The following is a 15,518-nucleotide window of genomic DNA, read 5'->3' on the forward strand; positions in this document are numbered from 1 at the left end:
GATTTCATGAATATTTATTGAACTTGTGCTCTCAGTTTCATCTGAACACTGCAAAGAGATTTAAAGTCTAGATTAAAAGTACATGTCAGTCAAATAAGTTATTAAACTGAATCCTGATGATTAAAACATGTAGTGTTAGACTAATATAGATTTTCACATACAATCAGAGCAGTTTAATCTCAACATCAGAATATGATTTATACTGTAGTCCCCTTCTGATCGGACACATCTGTGCTCTGATGAGAGCGTTCTTCATCTGTAACATCTGTAAATGCAAAAGAGAAACAATATGATCAATGTATGAAAGACGAGCTTCTTCCAGTCTGTGTGCATTACCTGTATGCCGGGAGAATAATAGCAATAATTATTAAATAATAAGAAATAATACAGTCACATAAAGCTGGTATAATCTGATGAATTAAGTGTTTTCATTTCCTATTGAGAAGTATTTTAAAAGCAGTTTAAGTTTGCAATAAAAAGTACATTATGTAAATAGTGTCATACAAATGAATACCAAAATATTAAATGTCAAATTACAATTCAAAATTAGTTGAATTAAACATAAAAATGCAGATTCAAAAGTTAAAATGTCATCTATGATGATTTAAAGCAGGACTACTCAACTTGGGAAAGGTCAGGAGGTGCAACGCTGGATCCCTGTACCCTCGAGGGCCACACTCTTAATTTTTATGATATATTTTATCTATATATATATATAGTAAACATTTTTATAGTAAGGATGTTGGTATGTTAGTTAACGGGATAGTTCACCTAAAAATGAAACTTCTCTCATCATTTACTCACCTTAATGCCGTACCAGATGTGTGTGACTTTCTTCTGCTGATGACAAATGAAGATTATTTAGAAACATAATTTTTTTTATCTCAGCTCTGTGATGAGAAATAGATCAATTTGTAAGTCCTTTTTTACTATAACTCTCCAACTGCTTGTGAAAATGTAGATTTATAGTAAAAAAGGACTTAAATATTGATCTGTTTGTCACCCACACCTATCACATCACTTCTGAAGACATGGATTAAACCACTGGAATCTTATGGATTACTTTTATGCTGCCTTTATTTGCTTTTTGGAGCTTCAAATTTCACTTTCATTGTATGGACCTACAGAGCTGAAATATTCTTCTAAAACTCTTCATTTGTGTTCTGCTGAAGAAAATCACACACATCTGGGATGGTATTTTTGGGTGAACTCTCTCTTTCAGTCATTATTTTAAACATAAGGGGTGTAACAGTTTGATTTTCTGATATAGATCAGTTCTGTTGTCACTGTGATTGTCAACTAACAAACAGATGAGTGTTCAACATCACATACACCAGAGATGTGTTCAAAAACCATATATCAAAACAAGTCATAAAGATTTGTTCCCCTTTAGCGTTTAGCGCAGAAGTAGTTCACTAAAAATAATGTGCGTGAAGGTGTCACAACGCCGTTACTGCAGAAAAACTGTTTTGTTTTGCTATAAATAATGTTGTCATGACGAGCAGATATATCTGATGAGATATTCAAGAGATTGGACAGATTCACGCCGTGTTGAAGTGAGATTGCGAGCGTGCATGTTTGATTGACAGACCGCGCGTGAGCGGGTGTCCTGTGTATAAACGCATGCGCAGACCGACCGTCGCTCTCATAACATCAGCCATGCTCCGATATTATTTGTGTTTTATTAGTAACATCCTCTTGCAGTTAAATTCCCTCTCTAACGTGATGTACAGAACTAGCATAAATCCTCATGAAAATGGACACCTCACAATTCATACAGATTTGATCGGCTGCTGATAAATATATTTCTGATGATGACATCATAACGCTGCAAAAGATCGCTCGAGCGTCACATGCGGCCCGCGTGTTGAGTAGCGCTGACTAACAGGAATATTCCGGGTTCAATATAAGTTCATCTCAATCGACAGCATTTGTAACATAATATTAATTACCACAAAATAAATTTTACTTGTCCCTCCATTAATAAAATAACTCAACAATCAACATTATGACACAAATGCTGTTGATTGAGTTTATCTTTTAATGAACCCGTTCAGACTGATCGTATTCATGGACTCAAACAGACACAGGGTGTTTTAAGACTCGTTTTAAAGGGTAAATTTCCTTTTTTAATCGACAGTTTAAAAAAGAAAACACAAGTAGTGACTTCCAGCGACCTCATCTTATTCATTGTCTATGAGAGCTGGCGACACAAGTGATCGACCTCTGGTGACTGTGGGCGTGGCGAATGACACAAAGTTGCAAATGAAAATGAGGATTGACTTTCGTGAGTAACAACCGAGAGGAGTGAGGCTGTGTCAGTGGAGCTCACGTCACCCGTCTCTTTTGAGATAATGGAGTCGAGTGCGGACTAGACGGAGCAGCGTTGTGATGTTTCTGTGATTTCACTGTTCTGTACGATTCATTTTTAAACACATGCATGATATAATAAAAATGATGCATGGAAAAGAAACTGTCGGCAGTCTGAGTGAGTTTGATTCATTAATAGATCGTTCATCTTATTAATGATATGATATTGAGCATAAAACACTCTCCCTTTTGAATCCATGTCACATTAGAGTGATATTCTAGTTTTACCTCATCTGTGAACAGGTTTTTAAAAGACATGGTCAGACGTGTATTCCACCAATAACATTATAATGACAGCAGTAGGAACGCCTTCTTCACACAGAGTCCTCATAAACATGAATATTACATTATTATAATAAAGCAGTGTCTTCCTCACCTCCTTTTGAGGATTCCTCATGTGTTGTTGACTTGTTGTTCTCTTCCTGACTTGATGATTCCACACGATCCTTAGTTTTACTCCCGGTAAAATAATTCCAAAAAGATTTTAACCAACCTTCGCTGTCTAGTCTGTGAGGAGGAATCAAGAGGTAATACTATTAATATTAAACAGAAACATTTATTTAATGTTAAAAGTTGAATTTAAGGTAAACTTTAATTATTAATCATGTAGTTCTTGATGTATCCCTTCTGTGTTCATTCATCAGAATATTTTACCACCCCTCCATACTTTTAATTTAACTTCTGTTTGGACATTAGACCTTCAAACGCAGAATGCAGTAACTTTGACAACACTGAAATGGGAAAAGACTTTTTGAATTGTTCAGGCAAATGTGTATTTTATCTGAATATAGTTGAGTCAAACCCATCTGTCACAGGACTGATCAGTCTGAGAGTCTGATTTTGGTCAGAACATTTTCAGTAAATGTGCAGTAATTAACGATCATTTCTGTAAACAAATATAAGAGACTTTAAATATGAAATGATGCTCTATTTAATACAATGAAGAGAAATGTTTACTCACTCCAGTTCACAGTCTGAGTATTTCAGCACTTCACAGAGCTGCTTCCCTGATGATTCTGTAATTTTGTTTTTTCTCAGATCAAGTTCCTTTAAAGACCGCACTGTTTTCACCTCAGCCAAAGAAGCAACATCTGTGATTTCACAATTATATAGACTAGAAAGAGACAAACACATAAATAGAGAAGAGATTATCTTTAATCAATCAATCACAAAACATGTAATAACTTTAAAACTTTTCCCAAAATATGTGAACTCAAGCACTTAATGATCATGTGTCTTGGTTTCGACTATTTCTGAGGGATTTTAAGCACCGAAATACCCAAATAAATAATTTTATTTAAAACTTATTTTCTTTCCTTCTCGTAGATAGAGATGCATGATATTTCTGCACTTTATCAGTTATTGGTTTATGTTGACTGATTTTATTTATTTATCTGTATTAGTTATTGGATATTTATCGATGGATCTTATGTTTTATTATAGAGTCATTTTTCTACCTAATTTTAGATTACAGTATGATTTAGATGACATTTGCCATTCATCTGACATTTAAAGAGATAGGATGATTAAAAGTGCTATCATGAATAACTCAATATCATCAATAAATCAAATAGAATCTAATTTTTTTTACTTGGAAATGTGTAGAAATGTTTTTTATCCATTTATACATGTACCATTTCTCTAATAGGGGTTGGTAGAAAAAATATATGGGGTCGACTACATATAAAGTAATTGTATTCCAGATCATATTTTAATAATTCATTTTATCTCTAGTACAGTGACAATATAAAATCAAAATATACAAGCAAAGAACATATTGTTTATATATCACACTTACTCTTATTCTGCACAGTATGAAGGGTATATTATACATGAAAATAGATTGCTGCCTCACAAGGGGATCATTATATTTTTGGGTCCTTGGCATCAAAATGTTTGAAAGCCCCTGCTCTAATCAACGTATTCAACTAATTATCATCAATGAATCAGTTATTGGCCATTACATGAATTTTATTGTTGGTTCATCTCTTCTTGTAATTGAACATTACTCACATCAGTTTCTCCAGTTTACAGTGTGAATCATTCAGTACATCACATATGTGATTCAATCCTGTGTTCTTTAGTGTGTTTCCACTGAGGTCGAGTTCTCTCAGCTGTGATGGATTTGAACACAGAGCTGAAGTCAAAGCAGAACAACCTTCATCTGTCATTTCACACTCTCTTAACCTACATTGAGAGAAAGAGAGAGAGAGAAAAATAATGAGGGAGAGAAGAAACAAACTCTTTACTCTGTAAGGTTATATGCTAAAGTTAAAATTCTTAAGGTAAAATCTGAAATTTTATACAATATTCACAATAACTGTAAAAATATTTTTCACATGGGATCACCAAAAATCCAGTAACAAAAAGTAAGGTGAAGTTCTCTCATTTTAATTGCAATCTGATCATAAACTGCCAAAACACTACAACTTGTAATGTTCTCTATTTTTACCATAAATACATCATTCATCTAAGCAGCTAATCAACCTTTCAGTTCGTTTGCTGTTACTACAGCTGGCGTAACACATTACAGTTTCATATGAACACTAATGTATCACACCAAATAAAAATATATATTTGGCATTGACAGGAAAGTATTACTAACCGTAGTTTCTCCAGTTTGCAGTCTGAATTCTGCAGTACAGCCCTAAAGTGCTTCACACCTGTGTTGCCCAGTTTATTTTTACTCAGATCCAACTCTCTCAGGTGTAAAATATTTGAAGACAGAGCTGAAGCCAGATCACGACTGCATTTCTCTGTTATTTTGCATTCAGACAACCTGTAGACAGTGAAGAAAACAGTGAAGAGAGCTGAGAAATTGCTTTGTCTCTCTCTAATATATATAAAAAAGGAATCATCGACACCTGACCATTGAATTATTGAAAGTCAGTGAAGCGCCATGGCCGCATTACTAAGTAGAATCTACTTTAGAGTTTATTTCACATTATAGACAACAGCAAATGTTCCCACTATACATTCATATAGGTAATGAACTGTAAGTTGTGTTGAATACAAAGTAAAAAAAAACATTTAAAATACTCACAGAAGTTTGTTGAGTTTACAGTGTTTATCCCCCAGTAGAGCAGCGATTTGCTTCACTCTTGAGTCTTCTAGTTTATGTTTACTCAGATTCCACTCTCTCAGAAGTAAATAATTTTTCTTAAGTTTTTGAGTCAAATACTGATGGGCTTCTTCTGCAGAAGGACTTTTTAACAACCTGTAGAGAAGGAAAGTTACAGCAGAATTCAATTTAAATCTCAACTAAACTTTGTGTAATGAATAATATATAGAAAATATTGCTCAATTAAACCCCAGTGGCTTGTGCTGATTGAAGCAGTTTTGCACTTTTTTAATGTTGAATAGATTTTTCAACTTTGAACAACAGATTTTGTAACTTACTGTATTACTGAAATACTACATCTATATATAATTAGACTGTATATAATTTATGTTCCATAAGTTTAGCTCACCTTAGAGTCTTTAATTTACAGCATTTATCCTGTAGTAAATCATAGAGCAGTTCCACTCCTGATTGTCCAGGGTCATTTCCTCTGAGATCCAGCTCTATTAGGTGTGAAGGATTTGATCTCAGAGCTGAAGACAGAGCTTTATATCCTTCTTCAGTAATACTGCAGTCTGACAATCTAGAGGGATAAAAGATTTATTTGTCCCTTGGAAACAGATCATGATACAAATGCTTTATAAATATCTTAAGACAAACTATTGTGTCTTTAAGCTATGAAAAGACACATACTAAATGAATTTATAGCTATATTAAATGTATAAATAAGATCATGCAGTACAAACATGAAAACAAGAAAAATGGTAAAATAATTATTTCCATAGAGTGTGTAAAAAAATGTGTTCATATTTGTTTTATTCTTAATATTGGCAAGAATCTCACTGCAGAGATGTATGCATTAACAAATGTTTTAACAATAACATCTGATTAACTTGAATTTCTCTTTTACAAATTATTTCACATTCAGAACATGTAGAAATGTACACAAATTAAAATACATACTCCAGTTTCTCCAGTCTGACTTGTGTATTTTTCAGTAGAGTAGAAATCTTCATCACTCCTGAGTTTCCTAGTTTATTTCCACTCATATTTAGCTCTTTCAGGTTTGAAGGATTTGAAATTAAAGCTGAAAGGACTGTATTACAACCTTCTATTGAAATGCAGTTATTATTCAGCCTGCAGCGAAAAACAAACAAACATGGGAAATGTTTTCAGTTTACTTCAAAGAACTCTATGATAGTATTAATACTAACCAGTTATTGAATCTGTAATATTAATGCTATTTTTAAAGATACTTTATATACAAAGAAAACAATTTATTATACTTACTGAAGTTTTTTAAGTTTACAGTGTTTATCTTCTAGTAGAGCAGCGATCTGCTTCACTCTTTTGTCTGCTAGTTTATGTCCACACAGATTCAGTTCTCTCAGCAGTAAAGGATTTACACCATGTAGAACTGAAGTCAGATACTCACAGGCCTCTTCTGCAGTGGAACTTTGTAACAACCTGGAGAGAGAGGTACACACTGACATAACCTTACATTATGTATTATGTATAATCACAACCTTACATAACAGAGCTGTGATTCTACAATAATTAAGATCCTCTTAAAATGGTACACCACACATAAGTCTTCTTAGTTTTTGTATAATTAATTATAATTTTCAAGGACAACTAGACTAAGTACATACCTCAGTCTCAGATTACAGTTTGGTTTCTCAGTTATATCATAGAGTAGTGTCACTCCTGATTGTCCAGGGTCATTTCCTCTGAGATCCAGCTCTTTTAGGTATGAAGGATTTAATCTCAGAGCTGAAGACAGAGCTTTATATCCTTCTTCAGTAATACTGCAGTTTGAAAGGCTAGAAGAAGTCCAAACGGTTTTGTTATTTTAAAATAACATTGCTGTGTAAAATAGTTAGTTACAGCACAAAGTGTCTGCATATTTTTTCCACATTTGTTTTTTTAGTTTAGGTTAAATTGGTATTTTGGAGTTGAGGGAATCCTAACATGATCCCCCCTCCCCACTACCCCGGCTGCTTTTTTGCTTCAGCAGAAATAGTGTATTTTGAACTGTGATTTTGTAAAATTTATTTAAAATGAAGAAGAATGTCATATTCTGCACTATTTCATAGTAAATAATCAAATAAGTATATTAGTTAACATTGACATTTTTTAATTATTTGAACAAAAGCTCATTTTTCTTTCATTGAAGCATAAATTATAACTGGAAGTTTCTCAAATCATGATTACATGATAACTGTTATATTGTTATGCTGATTATATAATTTGTGATAAATAATATATAAGTTATAAAAGAGAGAAGGAGTGTTTGTAAAGAAGCATCTTCATTGGTGGACTCTGACTTTCCAACACATGTACATGTATATTTGCTAGAGAGAAAAAAAATCTGTAAATAATCAACCAAAAATACACTCTATGGATAAATAGGCTATAACCTACAAAGAGCACACAAATTTGCCTCTATTGGAAGTATTAGTGCCATGGTTTAATTTTCACTTTTGATGCGAACAATCCAGTTTAAATCTAATTTCCATGTACAGCTTTAATGAAACAAGCAAAACTTCTACTTCATTTCAGTGGATATCAAAAACCTAAACCTCACAAAAAACTTTCTGCATTTTTACATTTTCAATAAAACATTGTTTAGTATGATTTTTAAGCGATTTGAATTATGGGGACAATAGAAATGTCCTCATAAACCACATTTATAGCATAATACCCTTGTAATTACTAATTTGTAACCTAAAAAAATGTTCTCATAAACCACATAAACAAGCCCACACACACACACACACACACACACACACACACACACACACACGCGCGCGCGTTGGTCTACCAATCATAATGAGGACTTTCCATAGACAATGTTTTTTATAAATTTTCAATAAAACATTGTTTTGTATGTTTTTTAAGCGATTTAAATTATGAGGACACTAGGAATGTCCTCATAAATCACATTATAGCATAATACCCTTGTAATTACCAGTTTATAACCTACAAAAATTGTCCTCATAAACCACATAAACATGCACACACACACACACACGCGCGTTGGTCTACCAATCATAATGAGGACTTTCCATAGACATAATGTTTTTTATAAATTTTCAATAAAACATTGTTTTGTATGTTTTTTAAGCGATTTAAATTATGAGGACACTAGGAATGTCCTCATAAATCACATTATAGCATAATACCCTTGTAATTACCAGTTTATAACCTACAAAAATTGTCCTCATAAACCACATAAACATGCACACACACACACACACACACACACTAAAATGTTTGCAAACAGGTTTTATGAACAAATAGATGTCTACATGCAGTTAGTGAATGAGACCTATTTTCTGTAGGACAAAAATATACTTACTTGAGTCTGTTCAGTTTACACTGAGACTTCTTCAGTCCCTCACAGAGACGTTTCACTCCTGAGTCCTTCAGAGGACTGTTGTTCAGATCAATCTCTTTCAGAGTGGTATCAGAGGAGAGAACACTAGCTAGAGCTGAACAACTTTTCTCTGTTAAGTCACAATAACTCAACCTAAACACAAAACAGCATTGTTTTCTTGTTGCAGATCAGAACAACAAGCCTTTATACAGTATGTGTCTGGGAGTCTTTTATATGAACTAAATGTAATAAGTTATAATGTATAAAATAAGAAGAGTGTACTCACATAATTTTCTCCAGTTTGCAATGAGAGTCCTTCAGCAGATCAGATAACTTCAACTCATCAAAGTCTTTTAGTTTATTATGACTCAGATCCAGTTCTTTCAGCAGTAAAGGATTTTTATCAAGAACTTTCTTGAGATGCTCACATGCTTCCTCTGCAGCAGAACTCTTCAAAAATCTACAGAAAGTAGAATATAATTTAAGATTAGATAGTCTTGCTACAATTTTATGCCTTTTGCAGCTTCAATTCTTATTGATCTTGTGTAGTTTTGTTAAAAATGAGGCTCCTATTTTACTTGAGTAACATGTCTTACATACTTAAGGATAATTTTAGTTACACAAAGAGTTTTATTTGTTCTTTGGCTAATAGATGTGCACCATTCTCTTAAATACTAGTAATACAATGATACAAGTAATTTTTTTCTCTCGTTCGAATTATATTTGAATGATGACCATGCTATATCATACAACATAAAGGGCTATTAACAAAAGCAGCAAATAGACAATGTTTGAAATGCTACCCATAGAAGTTTAATTGATCTGTATTTAATAATATTTACTGTGTAACATTTTGTGGACCATTGTCGAAAATTACTTTATTTCCCAAAATGCTCTAATTTACTTCACATTTTAATGTCAGTATTTATGTTTATTTTATTTTATATTATATTATGTGACTATAGATGTAGTTTGATTTACTGTGGTGCTGTATGGACAGATTCAACTCTTTTTGGTGTTGTTTTACAGTATAGAATTAGTTTAAAGAAATTCTTCAAATTGGTTGATAAAAATTTATTCCACATACTTTATCAGGAGAAAATAGACATTGAAAATAATGGAATTAGTTATGCTTTGCTACAAAACTTGTGTTGGACTAATTAAATTAATCTGATGTGTGACTGTTTAATTATTTTAATTTAATTGTAAACAAAGCCTTGTCTGAAAGTTTCTAGTTCTAAAGCAGAAGTGTGATGGTTAAACAGACATTACAGTAAGACAAATCTCCAGCTAGCAAGTTAAATAGACAGACAGACAGTCACATAGATCAGTGATATATGAGAGAAAGACAGAGCAAATGAAATAATACCGTATTAGAGGCTTTTTGTGGGTTTGTTTACATTAGAAATGTAATTTGACAGCTGAAATTTGAATTCACAAACATACATTTGCCCCATTTGAACATCCTGTCAATATAAGTCTATGGAATTTTTCCAATTTGCTATTGTCCGGTGTGCAAAAAACAATGTACAAACAGTTATAAAAGACATAGCATACTATTCCAGAACAGTCTGAAGGTTTGTGCCGAGTATGGATGTAGCTTCAAAGCTTTAGGAGCATATAGAAATTTTGTTCTTGGTTTAAGAATTTTGAAAAAAAAAACCCAAACAAAGTTTTCAGAATAACATCTTATTTTTTAAATTTGACTTGTTTCAATTAAATTACTGTTACCATGTAAAATGTAAAGTTGTCATTAAGAAAAACATTAAAGTTGTTCTAAATTAAACATTACTTGTTACTCCTTAACTTAAAATGATTAAGTACATAATTGTGATGGTACAGAATACCCTTAAGCCCTTGCATTTGAATAAATTATGTATGTTTGTTAAAAACAAGGTTTCAATTTATAGGGAAATATAATAGTAGATACTAAGAATTAATAAAGTTTTAGCTCTTTTGACTATTGTTGTATTGTTGTAGCTGGTTGGAAGACATGATATTTGTAAAGTCACCATTAGCATATTTAATGTTACTTTTGGTGAGCTTGGAGCCTGTTATATTTAAACCATTTCTCTTCACTCAAATGCAGGTACTCAACAAATGTTCAGATAAATGTGCACTAAAAGTACTGAGGAGAATCTATTGTGCCCTATGACCGATCAGGTTTCTATGAATAATTTTATTTACACTGCATAACACACCTGATATGACACAATTTAAATAATTTCATAAAAGCAATAATACTTTAATCAAAGATATGAGCTAAGTCTAATTGTATCTAGTTAAAGGTACCAACTGTAAATAGTTAAGTTATCTTTGCTTGAGCCAAATCAGTGTGTTTATTTATAAAAAGCATGAAAAACTATTTTCTTTCCTAAGACATTAAAGTTTTGTTACAGCATCATTTTCTGTAAAGCTGCTTTGAAATTATGTGTGTTGTGAAAATAGCTAAACTATTAAAAATAATTTGGCATTAAAAAAAGTCAAGTGAGGTCAACTAATTGAATTTTACTACGTGTCAATTCTGCACTGGCTAAATCGTCCCTTCCAACCTAATTTATTACAACTGTCTTCACGCCTGTGCATGTTTTTAAAATATTTGAAGGCTTTGTCACCTGATAAACTTCAATCTACAGCATTCAACCTTTAGTAAATCATAGAGCAGTTTCACTCCTGATTCTCCAGGGTCATTTCCTCTGAGATCCAGCTCAATCAGGTGTGTAGGGTTTGATTTCAGAACTGAAGACAGAACTTTATATCCTTCTTCAGTAATACTGCAGTCTGACAATCTAGAGAAATAAATATCTTAATTTATTCTGAGCTGTAAGTATTAAAAGTATAAATACTAACAGAACACAAACTAATTAGAAAAAAATATTATTGTCAGACTGTATGTACAGAAGTATTTCGATATGGATAAAGCATCTGCTAAATGACTAAATGAAAATATGACTTAAGTTTTATTTTTCATATTGGCAAGAATCTCACCTAAGATATACATTAAGATTTTAGAAAATCTTTAAATATAACATTAATTTGAAATTCTCTTTTACAATTAATTTACATTTAGAACATGCAGAAAAATACATAAATACAAATACATACTTTAGTTTCTCCAGTTTGAATTGTGTATTTTTCAACAGAGTGCAGATCTTCTCCATTCCTGAGTTTTTTAATTTATTCCCACTCAGATCCAGCTCTTTCAGGTTTGAAGGATTTGAATTAAAAGCAGAAACTAGAGTACCACAACTTTCTTCTGTAATACAGTTATTATTCAGTCTGCACAGAAAGAAGGGGAATGTTCTTAAGTTTATATCAAAACATTCTTCAAACAGTAGTGATGGTAGTATTAAAGGTACACTCAGTAATTTATTTCCTCATTTAACAAGTTTTACTTCTAAATAAATGAATAGTAATTTTGATATATACAGTATGTATAAAATCATGATAACTCACATGAGATGAAGACTCCAATCTTATCAGTAACCTTATAAAAGCTTGTTTATTCTGCATAGAGCAGGGGTGCCTATTGGGGGCTGCTATGTTAGAATCACATGTCCAGCTACATACTACTCGCTTAATGTTAGTTACTGCCTATCATATTTGTTATTTGTCACATTTACTCATGGATTAAATTAACCGTGGTTTACTGTTCATATTGAATGTGTACAATGGCATTAGTAACTGAAGACTACTGTGTTTTAATGATGCAACATCCAGGCCACTAAGTGTCAGTGTAAGCCAAAATAAGTCACTTTGACATACTTCAAAATATTACTAAGTACACCTTTAATCTGAACCAGTTTTAAAAATGTTATATACATTTTATATTTTAAAGAGACCTTAAGTATCAAGTATAGAAATTAAAGCCATTTGAAATAAAATACTCACAGAAGTTTGTTGAGTTTACAATGTTTATCTTCTAGTAGAGCAGCAATCTGCTTCACTCTTGAGTATTCTAGTTTATGTCCACTCAGTTTCAGCTCTCTCGGGAGTAAAGGATTTTTACCAGTAACGTTATACAAATACCAATAGGCCTCTTCTGCAGTAGAACATTTTAAAAACCTGCAGAGAATGGGAGTTTCACCAATGTAGAATTAAACTCTTATCTAAACTGGTGGCACTGATAAAAAAACAAGTAACATGTTTTATTTTGAATCTACTCTCAACTTTAATACAACAACACATGGCTTACCTCAATGTTTTCAGTTTACTGTAATGATCCTTTTGTATATTACAGAGTAGCTCCACTCCTGATTCTCCAGGGTCATTTCCACTGATATCCAGCTCTTTCAGGTGTGAAAGGTTTGATCTGAGAGCTGAAGCTAAATTTTTATAACCCTCTTCAGTAATACTGCAGTTTGAAAATCTATAACAGAAATTCTACGTTTATGTTAACATTCTTTTGCCATGACCACCGCAGATTAATCAGATTTTCTTACACTTGAGCAATATTAATACCTATAATTAAACAGTTTATGAACTCATGTGCAAAGAAAAAATTAAACACTGAACACTGAGGCTAACATAAGCCAAACAACATTTAACATTCAACTCACTTGAGTGTCTCCAGTTTACAAATACATTTCAGTCCATCAGAGAGCAGCTTCACTCCTGAATCCTGCAGATTATTATTGCTCAGGTCAAGCTCTCTGAGACTGCTGGAGTCTGAACTGAGAACTGCAGCTAGAACTGAACAGCTTTCCTCTGTTAGCTTACACTTACTGAGCCTAAAAAAATAATAAAATCCAACAATAAGTCATACAACTGTACAATTAATTATGCTAAAAACAGCTGAAAAAGAGTTGTGCTGAAATTATTATTTGCAATTAACATACATTTTTTTAGAAAGGTTTAACTGAAAATTTGTTACTTGAATAATTTCTTATTTTCATTAATTTCATGTTTCTATATTCATAATTTTCAATTTAAAACATTAATTTCAGTACATTGTGCAATTGTATTTGCTGTGTAAATTGATTTATGCCACCTCTGAGCAGCATTAAACAGGCTGTGCTGTGTAAATACACCTGAATGACAATTCAGAAGCAGCTTCTGTACCATCTTTGCACTGTAAAGATTAGAGGCCAACTGATAATGGATGTTGACGATACGATAACGAAGATGGTGGAAACTGCAGATAACAGATTTATTGGACAAAAGTTTTTATAATAGATTTATAGAATGTTAAGTCTTTTCTTACAATGATGGACACAGACATAGAGGCCACAAGAGTCCAAAATAAATAAAATCCCAGATGCAGTTTATTGTGCAACCCAAATCCCAATAATACAGAGATAAAAGATTTGGAGGATTATGTCGACATTTTAACTATAAACAAGCCCAACATTCACCAGGGACTCTTATTTTGAAATGACAGAGACTTGGCTCTGTTACAAATCCTTTATAAATATTTATCAAATTAAGGTTTTAATAGTCTACATATTCACCAGATAAAGGATTTTGTATATATACTGTATATTTCACCAGATTAGTTTTTGCTCTATTATTATTCACAGTATAATTTAGAACACTTGATTATCTAATAAAATAAATGCATTGTGTATAAAATATGGATGAAAACGTCAATGATGACACATTTAGATACAGCACATCCCCACAAGGTGTCTGTGAATAATTTTTTTATTTCACATCTAGAGCTCTCTGTCAAACTGCAAAACCATGTAGAATACTCCAGCACCAGCCAGAGAGGAAAAAACTATCATCAACTATTGGAACAGATATGTCAGAAAGTTCATATAGTTCATATAACCGATAGTTCCAAAAGGCAAATATCAGCAAAGATTCATCGGTATGACCGATATTTTGGTCTACCTCTAGTAAAGATGGCTTTAATTAGACTATTTGCTTTTAGATATTTATTGTCTACAGCAAAAATCATTGTAATTATTTAATTCTTTCCAATTCTGGAGGTGAACAGATGCAAAAATATGCAATTATCCTATCATTACTGTGGTGAGTGTAGATGATGGGAAAAGTTTACTGACTTGAGAATGTTCAGTTTACACAGAGGATTCTTCAGTCCCTCACAGATCTGTTTCACTCCTGCGTCCATCAGAGGACTGTTGTTCAGATCAATCTCTTTCAGAGTGGTATCAGAGGAGAGAACAGTAACTAGAGTTGAACAGCTTTTCTCTGTCAGGTCACAATTATTCAACCTAAACAGAAAAACAGCATTGTTTTCTTGTACTTCAACACACATTGGCACAACAGGCCTTTATATCTTCTAATACATGTGGCTGACATTTCTTATATGGACAAGTTATAATGTATAAAATCAGAAGAGTGTACTCACTTCACTTTCTCTAGTTTACAATGAGAGTCCATCAATAGAGCTGAGAGCTTCTCTCCATCCAGATCTCCTAATTTATTATGGCTCAGATCCAGTTCTTTCAGCATTAATGGATTTTTACCTACAACCTCTGAAAGATACTTGCACGCTTCTTCTGCAGCAGAACTCTTTAAAAAACTACAGAGTAGAAGACCATTTTAGATTAACACTTGGATTTAAAAGTGCATTTAAAGGTTCTAAATTGTTGAGTGAGAAATATTGAGGGTCCACAATATCTTGTCCATGAAACAAACAGTTTGCTGAACTTTTTTCTGCTACAAGTATTTGTTAAAGCAGTCATGTGACTGTAGTGCTCTGACACCAAGGAGGGAGAATCTCACAAGAATAAGCAAAGA

General features: G+C 32.6%; 1 protein-coding gene across 1 annotated transcript in view; it reads right to left on the reverse strand.

The window, feature by feature from the left end:
- Window positions 1–15,518, reverse strand: part of LOC127640007 (protein NLRC5-like) — a 50,620-nt gene continuing 35,102 nt past the window's right edge. Inside the window, exons 19-37 of the mRNA XM_052122380.1 lie at window positions 15,127–15,300; window positions 14,819–14,989; window positions 13,370–13,540; window positions 13,006–13,179; window positions 12,702–12,875; window positions 11,916–12,089; window positions 11,426–11,599; window positions 9,097–9,270; window positions 8,793–8,963; window positions 7,084–7,254; window positions 6,722–6,898; window positions 6,395–6,568; window positions 5,841–6,014; window positions 5,414–5,587; window positions 4,976–5,149; window positions 4,384–4,557; window positions 3,332–3,484; window positions 2,747–2,877; window positions 1–265 (exon numbers count right to left, since the gene is read on the reverse strand). Coding sequence (XP_051978340.1) covers window positions 198–265; window positions 2,747–2,877; window positions 3,332–3,484; window positions 4,384–4,557; window positions 4,976–5,149; window positions 5,414–5,587; window positions 5,841–6,014; window positions 6,395–6,568; window positions 6,722–6,898; window positions 7,084–7,254; window positions 8,793–8,963; window positions 9,097–9,270; window positions 11,426–11,599; window positions 11,916–12,089; window positions 12,702–12,875; window positions 13,006–13,179; window positions 13,370–13,540; window positions 14,819–14,989; window positions 15,127–15,300 — 3,127 coding nt within the window. The 3' untranslated portion in view covers window positions 1–197. The remainder of the gene's footprint in view (window positions 266–2,746; window positions 2,878–3,331; window positions 3,485–4,383; window positions 4,558–4,975; window positions 5,150–5,413; window positions 5,588–5,840; window positions 6,015–6,394; window positions 6,569–6,721; window positions 6,899–7,083; window positions 7,255–8,792; window positions 8,964–9,096; window positions 9,271–11,425; window positions 11,600–11,915; window positions 12,090–12,701; window positions 12,876–13,005; window positions 13,180–13,369; window positions 13,541–14,818; window positions 14,990–15,126; window positions 15,301–15,518) is intronic.

The sequence above is a fragment of the Xyrauchen texanus genome, chromosome 48 (assembly GCF_025860055.1).
Source record: "Xyrauchen texanus isolate HMW12.3.18 chromosome 48, RBS_HiC_50CHRs, whole genome shotgun sequence".
Taxonomy (NCBI): Eukaryota; Metazoa; Chordata; class Actinopteri; order Cypriniformes; family Catostomidae; genus Xyrauchen; species Xyrauchen texanus.